Source organism: Schistocerca americana, chromosome 2, assembly GCF_021461395.2.
Source record: "Schistocerca americana isolate TAMUIC-IGC-003095 chromosome 2, iqSchAmer2.1, whole genome shotgun sequence".
Taxonomy (NCBI): Eukaryota; Metazoa; Arthropoda; class Insecta; order Orthoptera; family Acrididae; genus Schistocerca; species Schistocerca americana.
Window position 1 is genome coordinate 65,460,266 of NC_060120.1, and position 19,948 is coordinate 65,480,213.

The 19,948-nt window shown below is 47.0% G+C and overlaps 1 protein-coding gene across 1 annotated transcript in view; it reads left to right on the forward strand.

Moving 5' to 3' along the window:
• LOC124591107 (chitin deacetylase 1) overlaps window positions 1-18,893 on the forward strand; it is a 70,525-nt gene extending 51,632 nt beyond the window's left edge. The window contains exons 5-7 of the mRNA XM_047131705.1: window positions 11,577-11,898; window positions 15,057-15,472; window positions 17,844-18,893. Coding sequence (XP_046987661.1) covers window positions 11,577-11,898; window positions 15,057-15,472; window positions 17,844-18,256 — 1,151 coding nt within the window. The 3' untranslated portion in view covers window positions 18,257-18,893. The remainder of the gene's footprint in view (window positions 1-11,576; window positions 11,899-15,056; window positions 15,473-17,843) is intronic.
• The last annotated feature ends 1,055 nt before the right edge of the window (window positions 18,894-19,948 follow it).

Below are 19,948 nucleotides of genomic sequence, written 5' to 3' on the forward strand. Positions count from 1 at the left end.
GCGAGGCGAGGCGAGGCGAGGCGAGGCGAGGCTGCTGCCGGCTACCGGTACCTCGAGGGGCGACCTCCAACGCTGCTGCCAACAGCCTGCCGACCCGGCGTAACTTTTACTGCGCAGGCGCGCAGAGCCCGCCATCACTCATTTCCTCAGCCTGCCGCTCCTACAGCTGCCACTTTCGCAGATTTCACTCCACTGGGCCCTTCCCCCCAGCTAGACTCTTCAGTCCCCCTGACGACGAAGCCTTTCCGAAAGCTCCCTCCTAACGCCGAGCGCTCCGCCTACTGTTGCACCCGAGTTTATAATTCCTGTCGTAGATATAGTAATTACTTCGGCTCGCCAGCATCACTTATTGCTCAGTGAGCAACTTCGTGAGCGCGGGCAATCTCGCTGGAGATCGTCCGCTTCTCCGCTAATTATGGCGCAGTTAATGAGTCAGCAGCATAGCGTAACGACTCCATTGGAAGAAGCAATCACTTTGCAGTGTAATGTAAAATTATAAAAGCAGAAAACCGAGAAACGTTAACCTCTTTCCTTGCAGTGTGTTACCAGAAAATTAAAGGGTCGGGCTGTTTGTGTAGAATTGAGAACCTAAAACATCTCCGTCTTGGGGCACCAAACAGCGTCTAAGGGTAATACAAAAACCGCAAGCTGTTTCAGTATGATTCTAATTACTATGCTGAAATCTCGGCACAGTATATTTCAACGGTGAAGAATATGGTGACTCCTCGATCTTTTCTTTGTGTTCGAAAGTTGTAATAAAAAAAATGGTTCAAATGGCTCTGAGCACTATGGGACTTAACTGCTGAGGTCATCAGTCCCCTAGAACTTAGAACTACTTAAACCTAACCTGACCTAAAGACGTTCCACACATCCATACCAGAGGCAGGATTCGAACCTGCGACCGTAGCGGCCGCGCGGTTCCAGACTGTAGCGCCTAGAACCGCTCGCCACCCCGGCCGGCAAAGTTGTAATCACATTTCAATCGAAAATGTTGAATGTAGGTGACTAAGGCAGTCTTTCAGAGACGATGTCTTCCAGTACTGTCGCAAATACACAAAAGATGTGCTGGAGAAAGGAAATTTGAAATGAATAATCCGAAAGAAAACTTTACCACCAATTTAGCGTCGTGATCAACTCAGTCAGTTCTTGTTACTGCTGCTGTTACCAGCCTACAAGAATTGAGCTGCATCTTCCGATTTGGAGACATGGCTTGCATTCGTATAAGTGGAGATCTTCTAGTAGTGGAACGTACTGTTTTTAAATGACACGTCAGATGAATGTCCGCATCTGTAAGCGAGTGATCCGAGCGTCTGACTCTCATGTGGAGGACGCAGGTTCAAATACCAGAACTGCCAGGCATTTTTCCTTGTGTGAAGACTGAAACAGAGTGTACTCAGACTTGTGATGCCAATGGGTGAGCTACCTGAAAGATAAGTAATGGCTCGAAAGTCTGAAATTCGACAGCGATTGAGAGGGAGGTGTGCTGAAGGGTGCTCCTCCATACTGCACCCACACGATGCCACATGGCAAAGGGCGAGAAGGCGGCCAGAAAGACCCTGAACGCGGAGTTTATTTTTTAGTTTTCATCAGATGAAGAAGCCAAGCCATGAAATAAGCACACTAGACAAAATACAACCGCTCCTAGGAGACATCAGTCTATTTCTCTGTGACACTGTGTCTGCTCTTGGTCACGCAGAGGGTATGAGTGTTCTTTGATGGAGGTTTGTGGGACAGGTGGAGTGAAGAGCAGCTCAGTGGCAGTAGAATCAAAAAAATTTTCAAATGTGTGTGAAATCTTATGGGACTTAACTGCTAAGGTAATCAGTCCCTAACCTTACACACTACTTAATCTAAATTATCCTAAGCACAAACACACACACCCATGCCCGAGGGAGGACTCGAACCTCCGCCGGGACCAGCCGCACAGTCCATGACTTCAGCGCCACAGACCGCTCGGCTAATCCCGCGCGGCTAGGCATTAGAATCCTTTTATTTACTTTCCTTGACTTCACGTAAGTAATTCATGCCCGTATCTGACGGGCGCTGCTTTGTGGGCATCGATCCCACAGACTTCGATGGTGAAGCGTAGTGATGAAGACGCCAGTAGCTCCTAGACCCAATTAGCCTCGACGGCGAACCTGCCCTGCGACACTAGCATTTCTGGCCAGGTGGCTCAGCTGTTTTAAGATCTTATTGGTCAGACTGGTATGGCTTGGCAGAGTGCAGGGCTTCCTCGCAGGAAGCCTCCAGCCCTACGTGTCTGGGCTATCAGCATCTGGCGCTGGTGAGCGCCCGATGGCTTGGTGGCTGGGAGGGTCAATTCGACGCCTAGCCCATCAGTGCCGCTGCTGGACCGTCAGCCAAGTGCTCTTCTCATACTGATGTCTGAGCAGTGGTGGTCTCGCGGTGGAAGTCATCACTACGGTAGACGCCGCAGCTGTCACCTAGGCCACGTACCAAAGTGTCGCTGGTTGAGATAACTTGCCGATCACCGATCAGAAAGCGGTCTGCTCCACCGAGGCGAGTGCTACGGCGTAATGCTGCACCAGAGTGTACAACAAATGTTTTCGGAAAGGAAACCCTGCGTTTGGCTCGCGCTGTTATAGTAATAACTTCAGTCCTGGAAGGAAAACAGTATTTTCAAGTATTTGAATCGAGCTGTAGCCATTCATTAGATTCCGTGCAGCTACCAAACTGCGATGATGTTGGCTACTACATTTCATTCTCTGTTCCAGTCCTAGACTTCGTTTTATGAATGAGACCATAGCTTGGGCGCTGATGACCACGCTGTTTAGCGCCCGTAAACCTCAAACACACACACAGACCATAGCTGCTGTGAATTTCTGCAGGGAAGCGCTTCTCCTAAGTAAGCTGTTTTATTTTGAACAATCACCAAAATTCATTATTTAGCGATTAACTAATTTCGCCCCCTTGGGTATCAGACTTCACGATAGTAACACAATTTGCAGTGGCTATATCATTATATATGTGGCTAAAGCATCATGTGAAGCTGTATCTGCCGGCCGGAATGGTCGAGCGATTCTAGGCTCTACAGTCTGGCACCGCGCGAAGGCTACGGTCGCCGGTTGGAATCCTGCATCAGGCATGGATGTGTGTGATGTCCTTAGGTTAGTTAGGTTTAAGTAGTTCTAAGTTCTAGGGGACTGATGACCTCAGATGTTAAGCCCATAGTGCTCAGAGCCATTTGAATCATTTGAAGCTGTATCTAATAACGGTTTTGCACAAGCATAGTAGTTATGACCACAACTATCTCACTATATCAGACCTGTAATCCATTTTTTGGGACCAATAAAAGGTTACATGGTCGAGGTGTGATTTTGTAGTGCTCGTCATAACTGCCACATAGCGTGAAACCCTCCACACACTGTGGGTTAAATGCCTCATCGGACCACTGGCCCACCTGACACCTTGCAGAATTTAAAAGATGTAAAATCACGACTCACTGGAGAATTCCTGTGCTAATGTTGGTTTTCAGTTAGCAGCTACTGATGACGTCACAGGAACACGACCTTCCGTAAGTCGACTGAAAAGTGATCTTCTGGATCCGCTACATCAGAAGCACGTATTAAGTAGTACCAATAAAGATAGAGTCAAAAAGAAGAAAGATAGAAAGTGAAACTAGATGTTGAACTCTAAATATGCGCGACAGTGTGAAGGACGAGCTTCGTGGTGAACTGGCAGACGGCCTGTTTTCACGGGGATACGCGAACGTTTTTCCGCGCCGCGCCGTGACGTGTCGTTTTTGTTGGCGCGCCTCCAATCAGCTACTGTCCTGTTTCTGGGTCGTCTGGTCTACTGAGGACCTCACGTTGGAATGCCGCTGTGAGCACTGGCCTTCTCAGAGTTACGCGACTAAATATGTCCGTTGACGGATCACCCTCGTAATGTCCGCTTGGAAACTGGTTGACATGGATCTGGATTAGCTGACGCATCAGCTGCCTTCGAATTGGTGACTGTCTGCGGTCCCTGTTGGTCAGGCTCTTTACACCCTGTTACGTGGCCGAAATCACCTGCTACTGCTGCATCAATTGTGTGCCTCCATGCCACGCAATACTCTTAGATGTCTCGCGGTGGACTCGCGTCACGACGCAGTGACGTGTCTCACAAACTAGGACCGGTGCTCTCTTTAAGTGGCGCTGATCAGAGAGAAGAGATTCTGGCCGGCAAGGGGAAGCAGGTCGCTTTCTCGCGAGATGGACCGGCGCGAGGTTGGGGCGTGGCCGGATCGTATCGGCCCCAGGTCCGCCGCCCATACCCGCCGTGACGCAACAGCTGCCAAACTGCCGCAGCCTGTGCCATCACAGGCGAGCCACTGCAGCCGCTCCTAATACCCACCGGCTTCGGAATTGCGTCATAATTGCCCGAATGGCTTTGCATGGCCAATGAGGAAGTACGAAGGAATGCCCTAGTTACAAAGGTATCGTGGTGTTGGAGGTATCTTCTGTATTGCCAACAGTAACTGATCCGTTGTTACCTAATAACAAATCTCATTACTCGTGTTAGCTTATGCCATATACGATCATAGTAAGTAACATCCACGAGGGTGACTTACAGCATAGAACAAATTCAAGGAGGAACGCAGCTCACTCTTTCTGTTTACCCCGATTCCAAAGATGCTGCGTAAAATAACCGGGAAATTTAATAATTATTTCACTACTGCAGTTGGTTCCGTAAAAGATAAATGCTGATGGCGACGCTGAACTCCACGTGCAACACATATCTTATTGCGAACATTGATAAACGTTGTATCCGAATACTTGTATTTTCACGAGTGAGCAGAAGCTATTTTTGAAAGGTGGTTTCAGTTGTTGCTGTCCTCATTCTGAAGATTATCTTAATGCATCTCTCTGCGTTAGAATATTATGTACAAGACTCTTCATCTGTCCAGCTACTGCAACCTCCATCCATTTCAGTCTTGATACCACCTATAATCGATCGTCCTATCCTGTCACAGTTTTCACCGCACTCTCCCCGTACCCCCTACACACATAGTCTCCTCTGTTACCAAACTAACTATTTCTTGATGCATCGGGTTGTGTATGGGTTATGTCACGTATAAAAGATTGTTATGAAGTAAAAATGTTACTGACTAGAAAACATCACCAGCTGGACCTCATATTATCAGAAGAAGAAATGCCCGCTTGCAAGATGTCAGCTCCAGTAATCGATCCCGAGCAAAAATTTTGGCCATGATTCTGATGGTACGCAGTTACGACCTCCTGAAAGTTCAGCTTATAAACTTTCGCGCGAGCCGGTTGTTCATCACTCGATCCACTCCACCGCAACCGCCAAGTGGCGATAGCGAAGCACTTTACTGCCGAGTTGAGACCAGAGCCCTCCTATTCGTGACATCTTGAAGGCGAAGGAAAGTGGAGAAGGAGACTCACACATCTGTTTTGAAATGTTTTTCGAGAACACACATTACTCAATGTAAAAATAATAAGTAATATGAGTATTTAATTATGTCAACTTCACTCATATATATGTTTAGTACTATTTCAACAGTATTTCTCAAAATCAAAACGAATAAACCTAAGCAATTGAAGAATTATTATGAAATGAAATTAATGATTTTCGATTTACAATTTGATCATGACACTGACGTTGAAGAATAGCACACCTCCGTCAAACTTACTTCACGTTAACAGTGATACCTTCAAAATACAAAGAAAGTAACACACAACAGCGATATTAATAATTAAGTAACCCAACGCTATATCTGAAATGAAACACTCATTCGTGTCATTCATTTACACTGTACTCGTGGATAGTAACATGTCATTCATTTACACTGTACTCGTGGATAGTAACATAAAAATGTTCAAACTAAAGAGATTGTTGATGCCAGCTGCTGTTTAGAAACGACGCACATTGACAAAATGAACAAAGCTTGTCGCCAATGTCAAAACAGTGTTTCAAAGACCTCTTACCCACTCAATTGTACAGTACTTCACTCTCGAGCATTGGGCGAGTGACAAACATCCGGCGGTCGCGAGTGTTTGAGAGCTGTGCTTTCAAAAGGTCATACGCGTGCTATGAGAATAATGGCCCAAATTTTGGCGCGGGATCCATTACTAGGTCTGATATCTTGCAAGTGTGTTTTTTTCTCCTTAAACTATGAGGTCAAGTTGGGGTTATTCTTTGTGAGTGCGCATTTAAGTAGCTTCGGTGATATTTCGCAACGTTTTGTGCCCTGCTCCCCATCATCATCACTGGCATAGTCCACGTTGTACCTTTGAAAAAAAAAGCTAGGTTTACGGTGCTCAGCTCCCTCACCCACAGTTCGATAATTGTCCGTATGGCATCGTTTCGGATGCAGAGCGGGCTAATCGAGCTAGCCCGCTGTAGGGCCTTAGTTCTTATCAGTGAAATAGCAGACGAGTTGGTAGCAGACCACAGGATATCTCAATTGAGAATTATTGTGAGGGGATTTCTAACGCAAGCACTGCCCTGTAACCTAAGGGAACTAACCAAAACCCTTGATGAGAGCCAGTAAACAGGAACTAATTACAGTTTTCTCAATGAATTTTCGCACTTTCTCTTTCATATGCAACTTAGTGGCAGATTAAATCTGTGTGCTGGTGCGAAACTCGAACCCGGGACGTTTGCCTTACGCGCTTTGGAAGGTAGGTGAGGTACTGGCGGAAGCAAACCTGAGAGGACTGGTCATCAATCGTGCTGGGCTAGCTGTGTTGGCAGAGCACTCGGCCACAAAGGCTATGAGAGGCTGTGAACGAAAGTAAGCGTATAGAAGTGTTTCCACACGTAATCTCTTAGGAATGAGACACGGGTAGAGAACGTCAAACAAGTGAGAAACGCATAGTGTTGGTTTTATCATTAGCTGCCACTTGCACAGTTTGTTCAATATGAGCAACGGACACGTCGACGAGATGGTGTACAGCGGCAGATTTGCACCTGCTGGCTAAAATTGGAACTAATTTTTTTCCAGTGTAAATCGGTTCGGCGTTAACACATTAGCACATCTACAAAGTTTCATTGCAGTACGATAACAAACAGCCCACACTGGACCTCCGTGAGCAGCAGCACTTCAATATTAAGTACAGGGTATCTGTGTATGTGTAACTTAGTAAACTGGATAGAAGTGCTCGCGACTTACGTAATTTAAGCCCCCGCCGCTTCAGAGCGATGATGGAGGGTTCCTTTTCTCCCTTCGCTGCTCCCAGGGGCAGTCAGAGACGGCGCTCGTTAAGCAGACTCGTTTTTTCTTTCAGCAGACGACTTCTTAAGTAATAGAACCCAGTACGTTGTCCTCGATGGCGAGTGTTCATCGGAGGTGAGGGTATCATCTGGTGTGACCCAGGAAAGTGTGGCAGGTCCGCTGTTGTTTTCTATCTACATAAATGATCTTTTGGATAGGGTGGATGGCAATGTGCGGGTGTTTGCTGATGATGCTGTGGTGTACGGGAAGGTGTCGTCGTTGAGTGGCTGTAGGAGGATACAAGATGACTTGGGCAGGATTTGTGATTGGTGTAAAGAATGGCAGCTAACTCTAAATATAGATACATGTAAATTAATGCAGATGAATAGGAAAAAGAATCCCGTAATTTTTGTTTACTCCATTAGTAGTGTAGCGCTAGACACAGTCACGTCGATTAAATATTTGAGCGTAACATTGCAGAGGTATATGAAGTGGGACAAGCATGTAGTGGCAGTTGTGGGGAAGGCAGATAGTCGTCTTCGGTTCATTGGTAGAATTTTGGGAAGATGTGGTTCATCTGTAAAGGAGACCGCTTATAAAACACAAATACGACCTATTCTTGAGTACTGCTCGAGCGTTTGGGATCCCTATCAGGTGGGATTGAGGAAGGACATAGAAGCAATTCAGAGGCGGGCTGCTAGATTTGTTACTGGTAGGTTTGATCATCACGCGAGTGTTACGGAAATGCTTCAGGAACTCGGGTGGGAGTCTCAAGAGGAAAGGAGGAGTTCTTTTCGTGAATCGCTACTGAGGAAATTTAGAGAACCAGCATTTGATGCTGACTGCAGTACAATTTTACTGCCGCCAAATTATATTTCGCGGAAAGACCACAATGATACGATAAGAGAGATTAGGGCTCTTACAGAGGCATATAGGCAGTCATATTTCCCTCCTTCTGTATGGGAGTGGAACAGGGAGAGAAGATACTAGTTGTGGTACGAGGTACCCTCCGCCACGCACTGTATGGTGGATTGCGGAGTATGTATGTAGATGTAGATGATAGTGGGACGCAAGAAGTTGGGAATAAAAGAGAGAGAGAGATTAGCGGTTCCGGTACTTGTCTTACAATCACGAGAAATCCGAAAACCTTGGTCTAGGAGACTGTAACCATTTTCAGTTCATTTCTGGAGGTGTAAATATATTTGTGTGTGTGTGTGTGTGTGTGTGTGTGTGTGTGTGTGTGTGGGCGCGCGCGCGCGCTGACATTTATGAGGTTGATGCATAGTTGCTCGCCGAGCGACTGCGACAGTGAGAACGAAAGCTCGGTGCGGGAGGTGGTTCCACGTGTCCGCGAGCCATGGGCGTGCGTCGCATTCCAGGCGACGGCGAAAGCTGCGCCGCTGAGGGCCACGCCTCGCGGTGGCGCGGCGCGCCTGCAGGGCCACCAAACCGCGCCAACAAAAACGACACGTCACGGCGCGGCGCGGAAAAACGTTCGCGTATCCCCGTGAAAACAGGCCGTCTGCCAGTTCACCACGAAGCTCGTCCTTCACACTGTCGCGCATATTTAGAGTTCAACATCTAGTTTCACTTTCTATCTTTCTTCTTTTTGACTCTATCTTTATTGGTACTACTTAATACGTGCTTCTGATGTAGCGGATCCAGAAGATCACTTTTCAGTCGACTTACGGAAGGTCGTGTTCCTGTGACGTCATCAGTAGCTGCTAACTGAAAACCAACATTAGCACAGGAATTCTCTCCTGTACCGCACTCCATAAACGGATATTTTTAATATCCGTGGCAAAAATTGTCAGATGAGTTGCGATTTAAGTCCCATGTAAAGTACCCACAATAAGCAATGCTTCATTGTGGACATGTAGGCAGTTTTCTCCTGAAAATATACACATCCTTCTTCTTCGTCAGTCTATCTCCACTGGGCATGTTGTGGAACGACCTCTCTGCTTTTTGTAAAAGCACTAAACTTCGCTGGAATCGCCACTAATACCTAAAATGGTTCAAATGCCTCTGAGCACTATGGGACTTAACATCTGAGGTCATCAGTCCCCTAGAACTGTAGCGCCTAGAACTGACCTTCCCCGAAGTCGGCTTCTACTGGGTTTTCCATTCTTCAGTAACTGATTCGAGTCAGTATTTTGTAACTATGGCATTAAATTTATGGTTCAGTAATATTCACATCTGTCACACCTGCCTTCTTTGGAACTTGAATTACTACATAGAAAAACCACTCTTGGTCTTTTATGTGTCTCATACATCTTCCACAGCAAGTGAAATAGTTTTGTCATGGCTCACTCTCCCAAGAATATAAATAATTCTGAGGTAATGTCGTCTAGCCGGCTGGAGTGGCCGAGCGGTTCTAGACGCTAGTCTGGAACTGCGCGACCGCTACGGTCGCAGGTTCGAATCCTGCCTCGGGGATGGATGTGTGTGACGTCCTTAGGTTGGTTAGGTTTAAGTAGTTCTAAGTTCTAGGGGACTGATGACGTCAGAAGTTAAGTCCCATAGTGGTCAGAGCCATTTGAACCATTAATGTCGTCTACTCCTGGGTCCTTGTTTCGAATTATGTCAAATTCTGTCAAGACTCAACCATATGCTCCTAATCATACACAGGTTGCAAATAAATGCTAGTAATGTGAATACTGCAACACTTTTCCAAGTAGCATATCATGTATCTCCACCGATCGAGCATCATTATGTGTCAGTTCATGTTAATGCTTCGTACTCAGTGGTTTCAATGGCTCGACTACAGATCATGTGTCTCGCAAAGTCTGCTCTAGCTAATCCTCGGTGCTCACTGCCTCCGGGAGGTGCTGCCTGTCAGTCATTCGTCTGGTAGCACATTACTATCTCGCCTCTCTGTTGTTATTACACGTGATGCTTCATCGAACCCAACCAGCGATCTCGAACTCTGTGCCAAACTGCGCCTTTCACAGTTTTCCGTTGTGCATAGTAGCTGAAGTAAAGCCTGAGAACTGCTCTGGCCAAGAATGGTGATTTCTGCAACCGCTGTGCAGTTCACGCCTTGTGGCGACCAGACAACAATGCGCGGATTGTGAAAAACGTTCTGATTGGTAATGCCATGTTGTGTCTTTAGAGCCTAAGCACATTGACAAAACTTGCGTATTGCGTGGCACTGCCAGTCCTTTCCAGGTTACCAATTTTTTAGTTAATTTGTAAACATAACAACTCCTCGTGTCAGCTCAATAACAAAGCAGTGCAGCAGCATGCGTCGCTGTTTTTTTTTTATTTTTTTTTTTAACAGTAAGGAACTGAAAACTAGTAAGTGCACTCGTTGGGTCGAGTTGGGGACGCACATAACTAAAACCATGCTAATAGTTGTAGAAAAAGGCATAAAGAAAGAGAGCAAAGTGCGGGGCGAAGGAAACCATGAAACAAAACTGAAGGGTGGAATCCATACCACCATTAACAAGTGCTACATCTTGCACTGGATGGGAAAACAAAAACTGCGAAGACCTTTTCGCGCCGGGGACAAAAAGAGGAAATGGGGCAAATACTGCTACAGAGTGTGAGGATTCACAACGAAACTCTCCATCTGCTGTATCATCCAGGTATGACTTCTCGTAATGATGAAAGTAGATCCCACGTTGTATCGTGTAGTGTTCTGTCATCGTCTTGTAATCTTAGCTTCTCTTACCCGTGATGTTCCAGCTACGTGGAGGGTCGTGGAACACACTCCACAAAAAATTGGAAAAATATTGTCGATACTTTGGGTTACGGAGGATCTTGCAATGTCGTTCCTGCAAATAGTTCCAAAAGTCTAAAGTGTCCTTAGTGCCGTCTTGAAACAAATAATGCACTGCATGTCCACGGAGCCACGTCATTGCATTAGTTTTAGTGCGTGGGTAATACGTCTCATCCGGGAATAGGATAGTCTTGGGGTCGATACGATTCGGCGTTACCCGAAGGAAGTATGCTGACATTTGCCTCACTAAGTGCCACACTGCCGTAGACTCGCCACAGCTAAGACGGTGTTCATCGTTGTCTTGAACGCTACAGCTCGTGCACGTGGGTGAGTCTACCATGTGGATCGCACGTTGCCTCGATCTGGTCACCTGCTTACCGTTGACAGTGATATACCATATCGCCGTGACGTCAGTGTCCAATGTTACGTGGTGAATTGTCCTCCACACTACACGCCAGTTGACGTTCGGGTGCTTCCTCTCCACGACGTTATCGGGTCGTCCACGTTGCAGGACCCTATAAACCGCCTTTGCCGTCGCCAGGTGAGTCGCTGGTAAGGCAAGTCGAACGTAACTGAGTTCGAGGTAAAAGACACCGATGTAGAAGAGCGAGGAGGGGACGTGCTGTTAAATGTTTCGGGACTGTGTGTTTGTGACGCGGCTGTTGCCTTTTGCAGACAACGACAACGACCCGAACCGCGCGCCGCCCTGCGACCCCACGGTGTGCGTGCTGCCGGACTGCTTCTGCTCCGAGGACGGCACCGCCATCCCGGGAGACCTGCCCGCCTCCGAGGTGCCCCAGATGATCACCGTCACCTTCGACGACGCCATCAACAACAACAACATCGAGCTCTACAAGGAGATCTTCAACGGCAAGCGCAAGAACCCCAACGGCTGCGACATGAAGGCTACGTTCTTCGTGTCGCACAAGTACACCAACTACTCGGCCGTGCAGGAGATGCACCGCAAGGGTCATGAAATCGCCGTACACTCTATCACGTGAGTATCTGCTGTTGATTCACCTTTCTCCATCGCCAGTCCCTCCTACGCGTTCAGCAGCTGCGCCTTGAGATAAGAGCAGTCTTCAGCAGAGAACAGAGAAACATTGCACGAGAGGTATGGATCTGGTTTTGGCAAAGTTACTCACCGGCAGATTGGGTGTGTGGTTTTAAGGCAGGAGGTTGTGCGGTACCATCTAACACAAGATTTCGATGAACTGTCTTGTTTAGTATTTCTCAGATTGCTTTGTGTGCCAGCCGATATTCATCGCTGTCTTGAAATCAATGAATCGAAAGAAAATGTCCCACAAGACGTAATATTTGCAACTTATACTACTATGGGAGACGAGTAAAAGCTCTGAGTCGCTTGTTCATCAAAACTTCGAAAAGCTTCTGTCTCTATTCAGTGTACTACTTCCAGCGGCATCGTCAAGCTGATCTCGCACAGTTAACCATTATCAGTCTCCCCTGAATTGTTTCAGTGCGCATATAAAGAGGTGGAGTTGGGATACCCTTTAATCAAAATTTCGAGTCGGCTCGAGTGAAAGCTACCCAACTGGTTAGTCATGCCCCTGAAAACTGCGAGATTTATATTTATGTCTCCGAAGCAAAGTCGTGCAGCAGGAACCCGACGTTCACAATTCTCGCTTTAAATTACACTGAAATTTTCCAGCAACAAAATGTCAACGTCACCTGGGAAAACACGCTACGGGTGAAATCTGAGGTTGTTAAAGGATTTCAACAGAGATCCATGCATTAGCGGTCGCTTTGCAACTCACTAAGGGCATTCAGTGGCAACCCATTATCTCCTTGCCGTTCGAGATAACTAGTGCAATTATCGTTGTACGTAAAGGAAAACAAGTACAAACCACCATGCGACACAGTTCTGAGATTACGTAGAGGTCCCACTGCCGAACAGATCCATAATACGTTATGGCCTCGTTCGAGTGAGAAATCATGTCCCAAATAACTACATCGTATGGCAGACCGAAGAGAACCTTCAGTTGATAGCAGAGAATAAGTAATGACGTAACTGTACATATTGGTTGCAACAGAAAGCTAAATTTTAGCTTTTTAGTTACAATTAGGGCTGTTGTGGTGTCCTAAAAGAACTTGTAAACACCGAGGTTCCAAAATTTTGTGTTATGATCTCTAGACGCTAACGCACAAGAGTTCCAAGTGTGTTATGTCAAAACAAACCATTATGCAGGTATGTTATTCATAAAATCTACTCCAAAAACCGTTCTCATTCGATTTCTCCACTACACAGGCATTAGAAAGCTTTTTTTTGGAATAGTCGAAAGAAAAGAGTTCAGGTTTTACCTATGTTTCGCAGGCGTTGTGACCAATGGTAAGAAAAAGCGGAATATATTTTTTTACTGAGGAAATATCGTTATTTTTGTTTGGGATGAATCGTTAGAAGCAATAGTTTAGGCAGATTCGGCAGCGAGTAGCTACAATCAGTTATGAAGTCTACTCCAATATTGAGTCACGACTCTCTACAATCAGGTGTCGTAATTAAGTCGATAGAAACTGTTATTGCCCGGGCCATCCCGTCGTCCCGGAGAATTTGGACTTTTTAGTAATTTAAGAAGATGAAGAAGCTTGCACAGGATAGAGCAGCATGGAGAGCTGCATCAAACCAGTCTCTGGACTGAAGACCACAACAACAACAGTAATTTAAGATTGACTGTAATTCGAAATCGGGATGTAAGAAAAGATATTTGATGGTAGAAACGTCTTCTGCAGCACGGGTTAGATTAAGGAATATATGTTGGATGCTGAGGCTCTGGAGAGAGTGGTTATTCACACTCACGACATAAAGGGAGAGCAGGATTCATTGCAGTCCAAGACACCAACAGCGGAAAACGGCGAGAAACGCCATGGACCACCGCGGCTCATCTCGCATTCTCTGGGCTTTGTTCTCCAGCCGAGTATAGAAATTCCCTTTGAGCTTTTCTTATGTTTCAGATTCAGAGCAGGGAAGAAAGCGGAAATATAAGAACATTGAAAACGTTCGCTAGCTGTAATCTAGCAACAGTCAGCTCAAAAATTCTCTCTCCGCGTTTTTGCCATGTTATACGATACCTTAGTTTTTACACTACTGGCCATTACATTGCTACACCAAGAAGAAATGCAGATGATAAATGGGTATTCATAGGACAAACATATTATACTAAAACTGACATGTGATTACATTTTCACGTAATTTGGGTGCATAGATCCTGAGAAATCAGTACCCAGAACAACCGCCTCTGGCGGTAATAGCGGCCTTGGTACGCCTGGGCATTGAGTCAAACAGAGCTTGGATGCCCATGCAGCTTCAACACGATACCACAGTTCATCAAGAGTAGTGACTGGCGTGTTGTGACGAGCCAGTTGCTCGGCCACCATTGACCGGACGTTTTCAGTTGGTGAGGGATCTGGTGAATGTACTGACCAGGGCAGCAGTCAAACATTTTCTGTATCCAGAAAGGCCCGTACAGGACCTGCAACATGCGGTCGTGCATTATCCTGCTGAAATGTAGGGTTTCGCAGGGATAGAATGAAGGGTAGAGCCACGGATCCTAACACATCTGAAATGTAACGTCCACTGTACAAAGTGCCGTCAATGCGAACAAGAGGTGACCGAGACGTGTAACCAATGGCACCCCGTACCATCACGCCGGGTGATACGTCAGTATGTCGATGACGAATACACGCTTCGAGTGTGCGTACACCGCGATGTCGCCAAACACGGATGCGACCATCATGATGCTGTAAACAGAACCTGGATTCATCCGAAAAAATGACCAGCCAACGCCAGTCAACTGCTGTTTGTGTATGAGAAATCTGTTGGAAACTTTCCTCGTTATCAGCACGTTGTAGGTGTCGCCAACGGCGCCAACCTTGTTGTGAGTGCTCTGAAAAGCTAATCATTTGCAGATCACCGCATCTTCTTCCTGTCGGTTAAATGTGGCGTCTGTAGCACGTCATCTTTGTGGTGTAGCAGTTTTAGTGGCCAGTATTGTACAAGTTTTCTGGAATGAGTGGGTGATACGTGGTCATGTTGTCTTCATCAGATCTTAGTCTCTTATAGTTCAGTTCGCAGCAAGAGCGGCTTGTTCACCACGAGTGTTTTGGGCCTCACGAATGACCGCCTTTCTCTGTGGCCTACAGGCACAACGACGACGAGCAGTTCTGGAGCAACGCGACCGTGGACGACTGGGCCAAGGAGATGGCGGGCACCCGCATCATCATCGAGAAGTTCGCCAACCTCACAGACAACAGCGTGGTGGGCGTGCGCGCGCCCTACCTGCGCGTCGGCGGCAACAACCAGTTCACCATGATGGAGGAGCAGGCCTTCCTGTACGACTCGACCATCACGGCGCCGCTCTCCAACCCGCCACTGTGGCCGTACACCATGTACTTCCGCATGCCGCACCGCTGCCACGGCAACCTGCAGCACTGCCCGACGCGCAGCCACGCCGTCTGGGAGATGGTCATGAACGAGCTGGACCGCCGCGAGGACCCCCAGTTCGACGAGTACCTGCCCGGCTGCGCTATGGTCGACTCCTGCTCCAACATCCTCACAGGTGCGCAGTCGTATCCTGGCTCTTGTCGCCTCCTTTGCTCATTTTGTGCTTATCACCGTATTCACACACTGAAATTGCCAGCAACCAGTTTGATTCGTGTGATCTTCTTAATCGAGAGGTTCTCCTTGCACTTTATTATTCAGTTCAACATATTTCCGTAACACAAAAAACATTCAGGAGACTCATCATTGCTCTGAAAAGCATGCAGATACTAGTATCGGATGTAGTTCAATTTTTGTAAATGAGTTATGTTCTATATCATTTCAGGTGAAAGATTTTCCTTCTCCTTGTGCTTCTGATCTCATTCTCCATCGCAATTAACGAAAATAAAAATAAAAATTATTTTACATTCTGGTAACTGGTTTCGGTCTATAAGACCATTCTCAGACCGAAGCCTCCTAATGACGTGAGCCGCTGTTGATGATGATGATGTTTGGTTTGTGGGGCGCTCAACTCGGTGGTCATCAGCGCCTGTACAAAGTTCCAGTTGTTACACAGTCCATTTTTTTACACAGTCCAATCTAGCCACTGTCACGAATGATGGTGATGAACTGACGAAGACAACACAGGCAGCCAGTCCCCGGGGCGAGTGGCTGTGCACTACCGACTAGTGCCTTATTAAGAACTGCTCAAAATTAAAAAAAAAATGACAGTACGTTATTGCCACCTGGACAACTTTTTATTAAAATATTAAGCATGGTAGCTTTTCCACAATACCATCAAAAATTACTTCCAACCCAAATGATTTCTACGGCGACGGGAAATTAAACTCAGCTTCTGCTACTCCTCCGTGTGGGGTGTCAGTTGAGTTGTTCTCTTTTCTGTTTGCTATGGTTTCCGTAAATCAAACAAAGAGTGCCAGGGTTTTTCTCACAAGTCAAGACCAACTCTCTGCCTCTCTCTCTCTCTCTCTCTCTCTTTCTCTCTTTCTCTTTTGACCAATTCAGATAATTCCCAGACTCCAGGTATGTCATTCACAACAGCAGTTTGTACTTTAACAGATCAAAGAACGCATTTCCACTATCAGTAATACGACGAGTGCCAAATATCAGGCTATTACAATTTAAAAACCCGCATATACTGCGTGGAGAGAGTATTTATACAACTGGGGACTAAACCCAAGGTGACATAAGGTCGCACCTGTTATTCGTGTCGATTTCACGCTATGTGCACCAAAATTACTCAATGCCAACTGGTGCCGAGACGTTTTGTCTGCATGAATCAACACGCAACAAACAACCTTTCATGTAAGCCTAGTCTAGTCATTTCAGGCTGCCATATAGTTTCTGAATACTAGAATATCTGTCTTAGATCCGAGATCAGTGACAAATATTTTCTCCACTGTTTTATGGACTGACAGTTAGATCTTTCACGGATGATAATTCTTCCGTCGCTTGCAGACCATAATGTAATAAGTCGCTCACATTTAGGTTTCTTTGTCTTACTCTTTCTTAGTTCCATTTCTACAAAACACACAACGATGTTATAACGGTAAACTTGTGATTTCTTCATAAATTCCACCTAAACCGTCAAACACTACGGTAATTCAGATCCAAAATTTGAGAGTAACATCAAAAGGGATATTTGATGTACGACAAGTGTACCGCTCCAGAATGAGATTTTCACTCTGCAGTGGAGTGTGCGCTGATATGAAACTTCCTGGCAGATTAAAACTGTGTGTCAGACCGAGACTCGAACTCGGAACCTTTGCCTTTCGCGTGCAAGTGCTGCACCATCTGAGTTACCCAAGCACGACTCACGGCCCGTCCTCACAGCTTTACTTCGCCCAGTACCTCGTCTCCTACCTTCCAAACTTTACAGGAGACGAGGTACTGGAAGAGGTAAAGCTGTGAGGACGGGGCGTGAGTCGTGCTTGGGTAGCTCAGATGATAGAGCACTTGCCCGCGAAAGGCAAAGGTCCTGAGTTTGAGTCTCGGTCCGGCACACAGTTTTAATCTGCCAGAAAGTTTCATATCAGCGCACACTCCGCTGCAGAGTGAAAATCTCATTCTGGAAACACCCCCCAGGCTGTGGCTAAGCCATGTCTCCGCAATATCCTTTCTTTCAGGAGTGCCAGTTCTGCTAGGTTCGCAGGAGAGCTTCTGTAAAGTTTGGAAGGCAGACGTAAAGCTGTGAGAACGGGGCGTGAGTCGTGCTTGGGTAGCTCAGATGGTAGAGCACTTGCCCGCGAAAGGCAGAGGTCCCGAGTTCGAGTCTCGGTCCGGCACACAGTTTTAATCTGCCAGGAAGTTTCAAGTGTAGCGCTATTTTTGGCTTCCCCGCTCCCATTCTATGCACACGTGCAACTCTAGGAAACTAAAGTGGTGATGGATAACTGAGTATTATACATGTTCGTTTTGCGTCCTTGCAGGTGACCAGTTCTACAACTTCCTGAACCACAACTTCAACCGCCACTACAACAAGAACAGGGCGCCCCTCGGCCTGTACTTCCACGCAGCGTGGCTGAAGAACAACCCAGAGTTCCTGGACGCGTTCCTCTACTGGATCGACGAGATCCTGGAGTCGCACAAGGACGTCTACTTCGTGACGATGACGCAGGTGATCCAGTGGATCCAGAACCCGAGGACCATCCAAGAGGTGAAGAACTTCGAGCCGTGGAGGGAGAAGTGCGTGGTCGAGGGCCGCCCCGCCTGCTGGGTGCCGCACTCATGCAAGCTGACCAGCAAGGAGCTGCCCGGCGAGACCATCAACCTGCAGACGTGCGTGCGCTGCCCCAACAACTACCCGTGGGTCAACGACCCCACCGGCGACGGCTTCTTCTAGGCCGCGCCCGGCCCCACCGACGCCGACGTCGACGCCGCCCATCGTTCCTCGGCCGCTGGCGCCGCCGTGCATCTCCTGCCCCCGCCACGTCCGGCGCGCCACCGGCGAATCGCAGACTCTCGCCGCCATTCTTCATCGTGTACTGCCTTCGCTGCTTGTACTCGGCGGAAGCGAACTCACATCTCACTCAGTTGAAGTTCACTCTAATAAACGCGTGGTCCACTACTAGCAGTAATACCCTCCTGTATTTTTGTTTTTGTTTTCGAGGGAAGGACACAGAGAAAATGAACAGTGGTCCCGCCCACTCCTTACGTTCGGAAAGGTCGTGATTGGCTCCATTCTCTCTGGTAGGCCGCAATCCACGTCGGAGCAGGGGACGGTGGATTGCGTAACAGCGATCGTGATGACTGGTCAGCGCCATCTCGCTTGCCGAATGTAACATTCTGCTGCGCTTATCATCACACAGTTGTGCGAGCAGACGATACGCAAAAAGAATAAATCGCTCACTTTTGGACAAAAGAAAATGTATGAAAATATGTAATCTACTCATTTGTTTGTTGTTACCTGATTGTTCCATTATTTTCGTGATGTACTTGTATTTTAGACGTATGTACTGAATAAATTAATTTCTACACCATCTGCTTGGCGTTTTTAATTTCTTATTTTCCTTTCCCATAAGCGAGCAGCGCGTAACCCGGCGCTTAGCTCGTGCACAGTAGGATTAAGAGCCTGAGCACACTGCCTGTTACTTTCTTAAATATGCATTGTGAACCGATGTGACAACATCTCTTGCCAAACAGGTCACATTATTGCAATACTTCGCTCTCCTTCTGCGACTGGGTCCACACCCTTGCGAGCCCAGAAGGAGGCCGTGTTGGAAGCTGTGTTGCCGCCCAGAACAGAACAGCGACCTCGCTCTGAGGTGCCGCGAATTGAGTCACGACGTGACTTCCAGTAACGGGCTCCTTTTTAACCTATCGCGCACCGCCATCGGCCTGCAAAGGTTACTAGGATGTTGCACAAGTTCCGCAAGAGGCTATCAGGCTTGGGCGGAGATCACGAACCCACAGTCCCGGAACAGAATAGGCGAACGACGACTTGAGGTGTAGCAAAGAAAGTAGAGCTTCACCAAGGCCAAGAACAAGGAAGCGCAGGATTCCTAAGAGATCAAAATATCATGCACCAAGACCACTTCCCGTCTATAAACGCGCACAAATACCACCATAAGGTTCAACGTTTCAAATGGGCACACACACACACACACACACACACACACACACACACACACACACACAATATGGAAGAGAAATTATCAAATGGCTTGATTCAAATGGCTCTGAGCACTATGGGACTTAACATCTCAGGTCATTAGTTCCCTAGACTAAGAACTACTTAAACCTAACCAACCTAAGGACATCACACACATCAATGCCCGAGGCAGGATTCGAACCAGCGACCGTAGCGGTCGCGCGGTTCTGGACTGAAGCGCCTAGAACCGCTCGGCCACCAGCGGCCGGCGAGAAATTATCATTACTATAAAATGTATCTATATCATGTCAACAAAAACAGATAAACTTTTCGCTGCACGATAAGTCCACAGGAACTATCAATTTGCCTTGAAAGGCGAAAGTGTGTTAACAATATAAAAGTAAAAAGAGCAGCTTCTACACCATTTGCTCTTTATTTGTATAT